Below are 13,353 nucleotides of genomic sequence, written 5' to 3'. Positions count from 1 at the left end.
CTGCTAATCAATAAATTCCTAGTCATCAGAGGGTTTGAGTTGTTTTAATTCATGTTAAAGTCCAGGAGATTTGTGTGTATTGTTGTGAAATTGTTAGATCTTACTTAGATAGTACTGCACTGTTGGAGCTAGAAGCACAAGCATTTCGCAACACCCGCAATAACATCTGCTAAACACGTGTATGTGACCAATAATTAAACAACGGCAAAAATAATGAGGAACAGCAATTGACTCTTGATGGGGACATTATTTCAGATTTTTCAAATTGAGGTTATGGCAAGGAGCACTTCTGACATAACCTTCTGTTTGTGTTTGGCAAATAAACTTCATTACACAAGTGATGCTTTTCCCAAAAATCATTCAGGAGTGAGTGACTTGATATCAATGGATCTTTATCATGAACTAACACCATAACAACGGAGAAACACGATGTCCAAGTGCCTCGTCAAAATGATGACCTTAGCTAGGCAAAATTATGACTACCGTAATTGCTAAATCATCTAGGGTTAAGTTCAGGTGAAACCCCGACGGCTATATCTTAAACCCAGACTGATCTTAAGGGAAAAGTAAGCTCCCGAAGACCACACTCTGCAACCGGGACAAAACCTTAAACATGCAACGTTCCACTCTACAAGCAGGTTGTTATGCCCAACCTTCCCCATCAACCAACCTCAGACAACCTTCTGGTGGACGATTCACCAGGTCCCGACTGTAAGTATAACCCAATTGGACACAGTCAAATAATGTAGTCGAAAGGCTTGCAACCTGGCTGGCTGGAGCTTTTTCCAAAATACCTTATTGATCAAACTTGAGAACCACACTGAAAGTGTGTAGGCTGGAGAATAAAAGATGAAATATTTAAGTGTGTCAACTGTAAATCAAGGTCTCTCTCTTCCGACTTTGCTTGTTGATAATGCTTCTTCACTACATCAATGTTCAAATTATTCAATAGAAAACAAAGTAGCCACTAAAGAACCTAAACCCCGAAAGGAATATTACACAAAGAGCAGCCCTTTTCCAGACTTCATGTCAGGGCTGCTTAGCAAACACGAGCACAACTCTATTTCTTCAAGTGGAAAATACATATTTTATATAATTCAAAAGTGTGAAAATTAAATGGGCTATTCCTGCTACGATTATGCATATGAGTATATCTGGCAGCAGTGGCTGCTCTGGTAATCGAATAACAAAACCAGTCCGCTTTCAATTTGATTTTATCGCACCGCTGCTTGGATTTGTTCTTGTGTTTCAGGTAAAATCACTATTTAATCCAGGTGGAATATCAAGGATTTAGAGAATTGGCTTGTCGGCCTAATTTGACACATATAAGAAGAAAGGTTACTTTAGTTTAGAGGATTTTTGTTCTGGCTTTATATTCAATTTACCTTTCAAAAGTTACATTTGTTTAGATAACAAACCCAAAACTAGACTATAAATTCAAATAGACTTAGCCAGTACTTTCACTGAAGCTCATGATGCTCAAAACATATTTTCTTCAAGAAACAATGGGTATATTTCAAATAATCATTGAACAGTTTCCCAAATCCCAGACAGTAGTTTAGGGTAAAGAGCTTAGGAGAAAGAAAACCTGAAAAGTATATTCCCCCCCCAATAACTCTGTGGTTTATTCTGTACAAGAGCTGACACAGAGGACCAATTAGTTGCTTCCCAACTGTGCTGAGGCCCACTCTCTTCTCCACTCTCCCTGTTGCTCATTCACGCTCAGCTTCACAAGCACCATATTCCCTCAGCTACAACCACAACTTATTCAGTTACAGGGCCGCAATACACTCCCACGCACACGCATGAGTGTGTGGCTGCGGACCTGTGTGCCAATGCCAATGTTCATTTGGCTGTGTTTAAGAGTGCTTGTACAATGCAATAAATGGGGTGAAGGTTATGGCCAAGTCATTTTGCCCATAACATACTGTAAAGTTAATGGTGAGTACAGTGACCTGGTTGGTAAACCATTCATTTCAAAATATCACACACTAAAACAACTACTTTCTTACTGACAACAAGCTAAAAAATAATAATAATATGTATTTTTATTTCATCTTCACTTAACCAGGTGGGCCAGTTGAAAACAAGTTCTCATTCACAACCGCGACCTGGCCAAGATAAAGCAAAGCAGTGCGACAAAAACAACAACACAGAGTTACACATAAACAAATGTACAGTCAATAACACAATTGAACAATGTATGTACAGTGTGTGTAAATGTAGAAGAGTAGGGAGGTAAGGCAATAAATATGCCATGGAAGCAAAACAATTACAATTTAGCATTAAAACTGGAGTGATAGATGTGAAGATGATGTGCAAGTAGAGACACTGGGGTGCAAACGAGCAAGAGGATAAATAACAATATGGGGATGAGGAAGTTGGGTGTGCTATTTACAGATTGGCTGTGTACAGGTACAGTGATCGGTAAGCTGCTCTGACAACTGATGCTTAAAGTTAGAGAGGGAGATATAAGACTCCAGCTTCAGTGATTTTTGCCATTTTTGCAAATAACATAAGATACAAAAAATGATGCTACTAAAACTTTTCTTGTCAGATTTGGTCGGCAGCCAGCGCTTCCATTCCAACACAAAATTCTAAACTAAAAACCTCAAGACTTCCAATAGTCGAGTCAACAAGACTAAAATTGGCAGGTTGGTCCTGCGAGACTACCTTGTCACTGACTCCTCTAGTCTCCAATCTGGATCAATACGTCCCAGCCTAGATTCTCCACATCCCCATTGCAAATCAGCTCTATTGTTGCTAGACATCATGGTGTTTAAGTGAACAAATCCACATCACAATATAAGCCACAGAGGACAACACATTTTTTGGTTTACTGTACAGCTTGCTTAGATTCCACCACCAGAGGCTTGTGCAGCATAAAGGGGCTTGGGAGTGAGTGACTTAGCCCTAGAGCAGAAACATGTTAAAAGCCAATTGAAAAGAGCTCCAAAAAAATATTTTAAAAATTTCCTCAATAACCCCTATTTAAGTTTCAACATGTTCTGGTTTATAGAATTTAGGGTCTAACCTATTCAACGATATTAAAGCCCAGGGTTGAAATTCAGAATTTCCAGGATAAAAACAACAGGTGGAAACTCTAGTGATCTAAAACTCATAGAAATCTGTAAAAGCATAAAAGCAAACCGTTAATCAAATACTATCAAAAATAGACTACTTACTTTCTACTTCACGCAAGTCACATTAATCACACACTATCCCAGGTGCAGGTACAGGTGCAGGTACATAACGCATACAATCCCAAACACTCATACGGTGTCCATATTAGGACAACCTCGATCTCAGCAATATCGGTAGGACTTCATACAGGACCAAAACACACTTTCCTATCTGTTAAACAGCATCTACTGGCAATGTACTGTAAGCAACTGCCCCTGGACTAATCTAAAGCGATGCTGATTTATCTTAAGACTCTGTTTGGGGAGGAAATCTGCTAGTGCAACTGACACACTGTCAAACTTGTATCGGGGACTTCAGAGATGTTTGAGGAGAAATGTAACCGGGGGACAGCTGATAAGAGGACAGTGTGCAGTTAATGAGAAAGCTACAGCATGCTTTAAGGTCTCTTACACTCGCTCTCAAATGAGGTAGAACAGATGCTTTTACGGAACAGATTGCATAGCCCACAAAACTGAGCCTTTCAAAATGATAATCAAGAAAGCTGCTTCTTACATCCAGATGGACACTTTCACTTTGTATTCTTCTTAAACTATGCCACTATTTGTTGACCAAAATAAATCAGAAAACATCTCACACCTACCGTCTCTTTCTGCATTTTGGCTTTCCTCGCATTCTGTACAAGTCTTCTCCCTAGCTTCTTAGCATAGAAAATCGAGGCAAACATACTCAGAGAAAATAAATAAAGCAAATGTTTTGTTTGCACAGCCGTTTATGTGCCTGAGAGATTATTCCTTGTCAGTATATTCCACAGCAAGAGAGAGCAGGAGAGGGAATGATGAGAGTGGGAAAGCAGAAATGGGACTCTTTCGCTCGCTTACCCTCTCTGCATCTCAGCACAGCAGAGGCAGGTCTCTCTCTCTCTCACCCATACACACACTCACGGTGAAAGAGAGAGAGAGAGAAGTGGGGGGGACCGTCTGCAGGTCTATTTACATATCACAGACAGAAGGGACGGACAGAGAGCATGTATTAGCATCCTTAACACCAATCTAGCCCCGAAAACTGCCTATCTAGATCCCTAGCACCCAGGGGAGGTTTGATATCACCCAGCCCAGTGCTGTACATCATCCTGGGGCCAGCCTGCGTCTCTGTCTCTCCCCCCCTCCGCCTTAGGCAGGAGGGTTGAGAGTGGAAGGGGGAAAGCTGCTGCTAAATCAATGGTGCCTTCCAGCTTGGCAGGTTTTACACACACACTTTCACACACCGCCATGGTGAGGAGGACCCTATGGGGAACACACAGAGTCTGTTTCCATGAGTCACACTAGTGCAATGCAACGTGGGTACTAAACCTGTAATTTTCATGACAAAGAAAACAACCCAATTACTCACTACCTCGGATGGGGGTACTACTGCAAAACCTAATTTTTCAAAATGTTATTTAACCTTTTTTTTTTATACAGGTTTTTCCTGATTGAGATTCAATCTATTTTTCAGAAAACGAATATGTATCGTTTTTGTGTACATGTACCAGTCCCTTAAACAATAAAATGCATATGAAATATAATAAATGGATACTCCAATATTTCCCTGCTCATTTTCTTTTCTCTGCTCATTATAAGCTATTTTCATTCTATTTACTTCTATTACTCATTTTTAGAGTGATTCAATCAGTACTTATGTGCGAACAAGGACCATCACTACAAGTCCTTCTTGGAATTCCCGACCACAAGATATTGTATGTGTGACATTCACATCTTTTAAATTTAAGAACCTTTTTCCTCTTCATCCATCTAACGTTAATCTATCAACGTATTCTGCCATATTAAGGTACAATAACTCAATGTTTTTTTGGTCTTTTCACTTTTTGCCATTCACTTTGTTTAACATGATGTACACTACAGTCCGACTCTAATGCAATCAGCCTTAGAACTACAAAATAAAGTGCATTTTACAGTTCGCATCATTGGGCAAAAATATCTTTGGATTCCCTCATAATTGTATTACACACTCTCCTTTCATCAGCTATCAAATGTTAAGCTCGTGATCATGTTCTGAATAGATATGTGGTTGTCTCCCCTACCTTGGTCGAATGCACTGACTAAGTGGCTCTGGAGAACAGCGGCTGCTGACCCAAATGTAAAATGTAATTCATTAAAAGCCTTAAGCATTACCCCCCATCTTATCGGATGGAAAATATGATGGCAGCAGTGAAGGATGTGCTTCATTAATGTAGTGTCGGCTCATGTCACACCTCACGGAGGGCTTATTAACACAACCACACCGTGCCTCGTTTTCACCCCCAATCAATAGCCCGACACACACATCAAACCGCTGGACCCCAGAGGAATACCATCCGCAGCTGAGGGAGGTTTAGACCTGATAACCCTCGAAACAGCGCCTGAACGTTACAATCACTTTAAGAGCACATTGTGAGCTGTAAAGAGTTCTCAGGGTCTTCAGTATTAAAGCAGACAACAAGATTTGTCTGGAAATTATAAGAACTAAGTATAGTAAAAAATACTATTGAATAGCTCAGTTTTGTTGTGACGATTTTAAGTGTCATTGCTTTGTGACAAAAACCAACACTCCTGCAGTTTACAGTGATGACAATGGATTTTTCTAGGTTAAATATATCACCTCAAAATGTCTGCCTAGTCCACACTATGAGATGCCATAATGTTGTAGCCCATTTAAAAACATTTGTCATCTGCTGGTTATCTGCTGGTGTGTTTTGCATATATTCATGTCCAAACCGTGAGAGGGAATTCCTGTTTTAGATTATGAGGGATATCTTGTCTGTAATAGACTAAATGGAGCTGCACGTGGAGGGAACAGAAGAAGAGGACTAAGGTGTTTTGGCACAACCACAGTGCAATTGCGTCCCAGAGGCAATCTATTCCCTATATATCCAGGCTGTATCCCAACCGGCCGTGATTAGTATTCCCGTAGGGCGGCCCAGCGTCATCCGGGTTTGACCAGGGTAGGCAGTCATTGTAAATAAGAATTTGTTCTTAACTGACTTGCCTAGTAAATTTTTATTTTTTTAAAGAAAATAAAATCAAGGGTTTTTCATTATTTTCTGTGGTAGCTCATAGGGCCATAGGGCTATGGTCAAAAGAAGTGCACTATGTAGGAAATGGGGTGCTATTTGGGAGACACTACAACTGCATCATGACTGTTAGTATAATGCCTTCAGAAAGTATTCACAAACCTTTTGTTAAGGCAAGCCTAAATAACTTAATTTGTAAAAATGTGCTTAACAAGTCACATAATAAGTTGCATGGTTTCACTCCGTGTGCAATAATAGTTAACATTATTTTTAAATAACCCATCTCGGTACCCCACACATATAATTATCAGTAAGGTTCCTAAGTCAAGCAGTGAATTTCAAGCACAGATACAACCACAAAGACCAGGAAGGTTTTCCTATGCCTCACAAAGAAGGGCACCTCTTGGTAGATGGGTAAAACAAAAGCAAACATCCCTTTGCGCATGGTGCAGTTATTATTTGTATGCTTCAGATGGTGTTTCAATACAGTCAGTCACTACAAAGATACAGGCTTCCTTCCTAACTCACTTGCCAGAGAGGAAGGAAACCGCTCAGGGATTTCACTGTGAGGTTACAGTGTTTAATGGCAGTGATAGGAGAAAACTGTGGATGGATCGATAACATTGTAGTTACTCCACAATACTAACCTAAATGACAGGGCGAACAGAAGGAAGCCTGAGCAGAATAAAATATTCCAAAACATGCATTCTGTTTGCAATAATGCACTAAAGTAATACTGCAAAAAATGTGCCTAAGAAATTAGCTTTTTTTCCTAAATACAAATCGTTATGTTTGGGGCAAATCCAGCATCACATCACTCTTCATATTTTGAAGAATGGTGGTGGCTGCATCATGTTATGGGTATGCTTGTGCTTATGGGTATGCTTGGAGTTTTTTTTTGCTAAAATGAAACATAATAGAGTTAAGCACCAGTAAAATCCAAGAGGAAAAACTGGTTTAGCCTAAAACAAGGCCAATTATTCACTGGAGTTGCTTACCAAGACGACATTGTATGTTCCTGAGTGCCCTATTTACCGTTTTAACTTAAATCAGCTTGAAAATCTATGGCAAGACTTAAAAATGGCTGTCTAGCAATGATCAATAACCAACTTGAAAGAGCTGGACAATTTTTTAAGAATAATTGGCAAATATTGTCCAATCCAAGTGTACAAAGCTCTTACAGACTTACCCAGAAAGACTCACAGCTGTAATCACTGTCAAAGGTAATTCTTACATGTATTTACTCAGGGGGTTGAGTACTTATCTAATCAAGATATATTAGTATTTTATTTTCCATTAATAAAAATAAAAATGTAATCTTCCACTGTGTATTTTGTGTAGATCATTGACAGAAAAAAATGACAAATCAATTTTAATCCCACTTTGTAACACAACACAATATGGAATAAATCAAGGAGTGTGTACGTCGCTCTGGATAAGAGCGTCTGCTAAATGACTTAAATGTAAATGTAAATGAATACTTTCTGAAGGCAGATCAGCCAAACTTCAATGATTGTTTTTGTTCATTATAGATAAGAGTGGGTCCAAGGGAATAACTTGCATTTGTAAATTCAGCAAATTAGGATTATGCAATAATAAGAATAGTTCGTATTAATGAACTTGTATAGCAATAATCAGATAAAGGCAAAATATGTCTGAACATCAGGAGGTGAACCGAAACCACATAATGCATGAGCGATGTCACACATTTACCACTGCAGGTACACATTTTTATGACACTATTTATCACTGAAAAAAAAATATTCAGCATTTCACCAACTGTATTCATGCTCATTCATATGCCATCATTCCCACTGCACTCTCATAACTGTGCTTTGCTTCTGTTACTTAAAAGTGGTCTATCATGCCTTTCATTTGTTGATTTCAATCTACCCGCCAAGGTAAACATTTCAATGTCCATATGAGTGATTGGGGGATTTTCAAACAGTGCTTTCAGACTTGACTCCGATTTTTCGGCTGGAGAGAGTTAATACTTGATTTAGAATTTGTATGTCTGGTTACATGCACTTAGTCAGGTTGCAGTTAGTCCTGAAAGGCTCACGACATAGGACTGCCGCTTTCTGAATATAGTTTCAACTCCCTTCATCTTGCATATGCCAGTGTGCATTTCAAACACACTTCTGAAAGTGCTATCCGGAAATCCACCATTGCCAATTGATTGAATATCAGCTTTAGATGCTGGTGAGGTTAAGAATGGCAGCAATGAAAAATACTTTCTGTAAATAATCTCCAAAAACAATTGCCTATTGCCTGCCGGAAAATATTAAACTTCGCATTCATGAAATCATTAATACAAAAGTGAACAACATGGCATTTTTTGGTGCTTATCTACTGGACTAATGCTACCTTTCAGTGGTGTAAAGTACTTAAGTAGTTTTGGGGGGTTTATGTACTTTACGTAACTACTGATATTTTAGTTTAGTTTTCTGCCCCTCCCAAAAGATAGAATTTGTAGATAATTGGCCCTCTTTCTGGGACTCACCCACAAACAGGACCAAGCCTGACCTCCTGAGGAGTGACAGCCTCCATCCTAGCTGGAAGGGTGATCTCATCTTATCTACCAACATAGACAGGGCTCTAACTCCTCTAGCTCCACAATGAAATAGGGTGCAGGCCAGGCAGCAGGCTGTTGGCCAGCCTGCCAGCATAGTGGAGTCTGCCACTAGCAGTGTCAGTGTAGTCAGCTCAGCTATCACCATTGAGACCGTGTCTGTGCCTCGACCGAGGTTGGGCAAAACTAAACATGGCGGTGTTTGCCTTAGCAATCTCACTAGGATAAAGACCTCCATTCCTGTCATTATTGAAATAGATCATGATACCTCACATCTCAAAATAGGGCTACTTAATGTTAGATCCCTTACTTCAAAGGTAATTATAGTCAATGAACTAATCACTGATCATAATCTTGATGTGATTGGCCTGACTGAAACATGGCTTAAGCCTGATTAATTTACTGTGTTAAATGAGGCCTCACCTCCTGGCTACACTAGTGACCATATCCCCCGTGCATCCCGCAAAGGCGGAAGTGTTGCTAACATTTACGATAGCAAATTTCAATTTACAAAAGAAAAATTATGTTTTCGTCTTTTGAGCTTCTAGTCATGAAATCTATGCAGCCTACTCAATCCCTTTTTATAGCTACCGTTTGCAGGCCTCCTGGGCCATATACAGCGTTCCTCATTGAGTTCCCTGAATTCCTATCGGACCTTGTAGTCATAGCAGATAATATTCTAATCTTTGGTGACTTTAATATTCACATGGAAAAGTCCACAGACCCACTCCAAAAGGCTTTCGGAGCCATCATCGACTCAGTGGGTTTTGTCCAACATGTCTCTGGACCCACTCACTGTCACAGTCATACTCTGGACCTAGTTTTGTCCCATGGAATAAATGTTGTGGATCTTAATGTTTTTCCTCATAATCCTGGACTATCGGACCACCATTTTATTACGTTTGCAATTGCAACAAATAATCTGCTCAGACCCCAACCAAGGAATATCAAAAGTCGTGCTATAAATTCACAGACAACACAAAGATTCCTTGATGTCCTTCCAGATTCCCTATGTCTACCCAAGGACGCCAGAGAACAAAAATCAGTTAACCACCTAACTGAGGAACTCAATTTAACCTTGCGCAATACCCTAGATGCAGTTGCACCCCTAAAAACGAAAAACATTTATCATAAGAAACTAGCTCCCTGGTACACAGAAAATACCCGAGCTCTGAAGCAAGCTTCCAGAAAATTGGAACGGAAATGGCGCCACACCAAACTGGAAGTCTTCCGACTAGCTTGGAAAGACAGTACCGTGCAGTACCGAAGAGCCCTTACTGCTGCTCGATCATCCTATTTTTCTAACTTAATTGAGGAAAATAAGAACAATCCAAAATTCCTTTTTGATACTGTCGCAAAGCTAACTAAAAAGCAGCATTCCCCAAGAGAGGATGGCTTTCACTTTAGCAGTGATAAATTCATGAACTTCTTTGAGGAAAAGATCATGATTTATTTTTAATTTTACCTTTATTTAACTAGGCAAGTCAGTTAAGAACAAATTCTTATTTTCAATGATGGCCTAGGAACAGTGGGTTAACTGCCTGTTCAGGGGCAGAACGACAGATTTGTACCTTGTCAGCTCGGGGGATTGAACTTGCAACCTTTCGGTTACTAGTCCAATGCTCTAACCACTAACTACCCTTTAAATCGGACTCCTCTTTAAATCTGCGTATTCCTTCAAAGCTCAGTTGTCCTGAGTCTGCACAACTCTGCCAGGACCTAGGATCAAGAGAGAAGCTCAAGTGTTTTAGTACTATATCTCTTGACACAATGATGAAAATAATCATGGCCTCTAAACCTTCAAGCTGCAAACTTGACCCTATTCCAACTAAACTACTGAAAGAGCTGCTTCCTGTGCTTGGCCCTCCTATGTTGAACATAATAAATGGCTCTCTATCCACCGGATGTGTACCAAACTCACTGAAAGTGGCAGTAATAAAGCCTCTCTTGAAAAATCCAAACCTTGACCCAGAAAATATAAAAAACTATTGGCCTATATCGAATCTTCCATTCCTCTAAAAACATTTTGAGAAGGTTGTTGCGCAGCAACTCACTAACTTCCTGAAGACAAACAATGTACACAAAATGCTTCAGTCTGGTTTTAGAACCCATCATAGCACTGAGACTGCATTTGTGAAGGTGGTAAATGACCTTTTAATGGCATCAGACGAAGGCTCTGCATCTGTCCTCATGCTCCTAGACCTTAGTGCTGCTTTTGATACCATCGATCACCACATTCTTTTGGAGAGATTGGAAACCCAAATTGGTCTACACGGACAAGTTCTGGCCTGGTTTAGATCTTATCTGTCGGAAAGATATCAGTTTGTCTCTGTGAATGGTTTGTCCTCTGACAAATCAACTGTAAATTTCGGTGTTCCTCAAGGTTCTGTTTTAGGACCACTATTGTTTTCACTATATATTTTACCTGGGGATGGGGATTGGGGATGTCATTTGAAAACATAATGTTAACTTTCCCTGCTATGCGGATGACACACAGCTGTACATTTCAATGAAACATGGTGAAGCCCCAAAACTGCCCTCGCTAGAAGCATGTGTTTCAGACATAAGGAAGTCGATGGCTTCAAACTTTCTACTTTTAAACTCGGACAAAACAGAGATGCTTAGACTAGAACCAAAACATTTGATCATATTACTCCAGTGCTAGCCTCCCTACACTGGCTTCCTGTCAAAGCAAGGGCTGATTTCAAGGTTTTACTGCTAACCTACAAAGCATTACATGGGCTTGCTCCTACCGATCTCTCTGATTTGGTCCTGCCGTACATACCTACACGAACGCTACGGTCACAAGACGCAGGCCTCCTAATTGTCCCTAGAATTTCTAAACAAACAGCTGGAGGCAGGGCTTCCTCCTATAGAGCTCAATTTTTATGGAACGGTCTGCCTACCCATGTCAGAGACGCAAACTCGGTCTCAACCTTTAAGTCTTTACTGAAGACTCATCTCTTCAGTGGGTCATATGATTGAGTGTAGTCTGGCCCAGGAGTGGGAAGGTGAACGGAAAGGCTCTGGAGCAACGAACCACCGTTGTTGTCTCTGCCTGGCCGGTTCCCCCCCGGGATTCTCTGCCTCTAACCCTATTACAGGGGCTGAGTCACTGGCTTACTGGGGCTCTCTCATACCGTCCCTGTGAGGGGTGCGTCACCTGAGTGGGTTGAGTCACTGATGTGATCATCCTGTCTGGGTTGGCGCCACCCCTTGGGTTGTGCCGTGGCGGAGATCTTTGCGGGCTATACTCAGTCTTGTCTCAGGATGGTAAGTTGGTGGTTGAAGATATCCCTCTAGTGGTGTGGGGGCTGTGCTTTGGCGAAGTGGGTGGGGTTATATCCTTCCTGTTTGGCCCTGTCCGGGGGTGTCCTCGGATGGGGCCACAGTGTCTCCTGACCCCTCCTGTCTCAGCCTCCAGTATTTATGCTGCAGTAGTTTATGTGTCGGGGGGCTAGGGTCAGTTTGTTATATCTGGAGTACTTCTCCTGTCCTATTCGGTGTCCTGTGTGAATTTAAGTGTGCTCCCTCTAATTCTCTTTCTTTCTCTCTCGGAGGACCTGAGCCCTAGGACCATGCCTCAGGACTACCTGACATGATGACTCCTTGCTGTCCCCAGTCCACCTGGCCGGGCTGCTGCTCCAGTTTCTGCCTTATTATTGGACCATGCTGGTCATTTATGAACATTTGAACATCTTGGCCATGTTCTGTTATAATCTCCACCCGGCACAGCCAGAAGAGGACTGGCCACCCCACATAGCCTGGTTCCTCTCTAGGTTTCTTCCTAGGTTTTGGCCTTTCTAGGGAGTTTTTCCTAGCCACCGTGCTTCTACACATGCATTGCGTGCTGTTTGGGGTTTTAGGCTGGGTTTCTGTACAGCACTTTGAGATATCAGCTGATGTACGAAGGGCTATATAAATACATTTGATTTGATATTTTCTACAACTTTTACTACATTCCTGAAGAAAATAGTGTACTTTTTACTCAATACATTTTCCCTGACATCCAAAAGTACTCGTTACATTTTGAATGCTTAGCAGTGCAGAAAAATTGTCCAATTCATGCACATCTCAAAAGAACATCTCTGGTCATCGCTACTGCCTCTGATCTGGCAGACTCAATAACACAAATGCTTCAATTGCAAATTATTACTGAGTGTTGGAGTGTGCCCTTGGCTATCCGTAAATAAATAACAATAAAAGAAATGGTGCCTGGTTTTCTTAATATAAGGAATGTGAAATGATTTATACTTTTTTGACACTTAAGTATATTTTAGCAATTACATTTACTTTTGATACTTATGTATATGTAAGAAAATAATAATAATAACTTTTACGCAAGTAGTATTTTACTGGGTGACTTTCACTTTTACTTGAGTAATTTTCCATTAAGGTATCTTTACTTTTGCTCAAGCATGACAATTGGGTACTTTTTCCACCATTGCTGCATTTGGTCAAATTTTTACAATGGCTACCACGGGCTAAAAGTCCCAGTCGGTGACTATAGCATGACAGTGAAAGTTTGAATCGTTACTTGTCATACAGGGTTGGATACAATGCCGTCTGCCATCTGGAGGGTCTGCCC

The 13,353-nt window shown here is 40.7% G+C and overlaps 1 protein-coding gene across 27 annotated transcripts in view; it reads right to left on the bottom strand.

The window, feature by feature from the left end:
• dlg2 (discs, large homolog 2 (Drosophila)) overlaps positions 1 to 13,353 on the bottom strand; it is a 358,023-nt gene that overhangs the window by 120,246 nt on the left and 224,424 nt on the right. For 2 of the 27 annotated variants that reach the window (XM_046306978.1, XM_046306979.1), the window contains exon 1: positions 3,785 to 3,902. The exons of the other annotated variants lie outside the window; for them this stretch is intronic. In XM_046306978.1, the coding sequence (XP_046162934.1) occupies positions 3,785 to 3,868 (84 nt within the window). In that variant the 5' untranslated portion in view covers positions 3,869 to 3,902. Of the gene's footprint in view, positions 1 to 3,784; positions 3,903 to 13,353 lie in introns of those variants that run through there. 27 annotated transcript variants of the gene reach the window in all.

The sequence above is a fragment of the Oncorhynchus gorbuscha genome, linkage group LG16, assembly GCF_021184085.1.
Source record: "Oncorhynchus gorbuscha isolate QuinsamMale2020 ecotype Even-year linkage group LG16, OgorEven_v1.0, whole genome shotgun sequence".
In the NCBI taxonomy this organism is placed as follows: domain Eukaryota; kingdom Metazoa; phylum Chordata; class Actinopteri; order Salmoniformes; family Salmonidae; genus Oncorhynchus; species Oncorhynchus gorbuscha.
The sequence above is the reverse complement of the archived record's forward strand: the minus strand, read 5'-3'. Positions and strand labels throughout refer to the sequence as shown.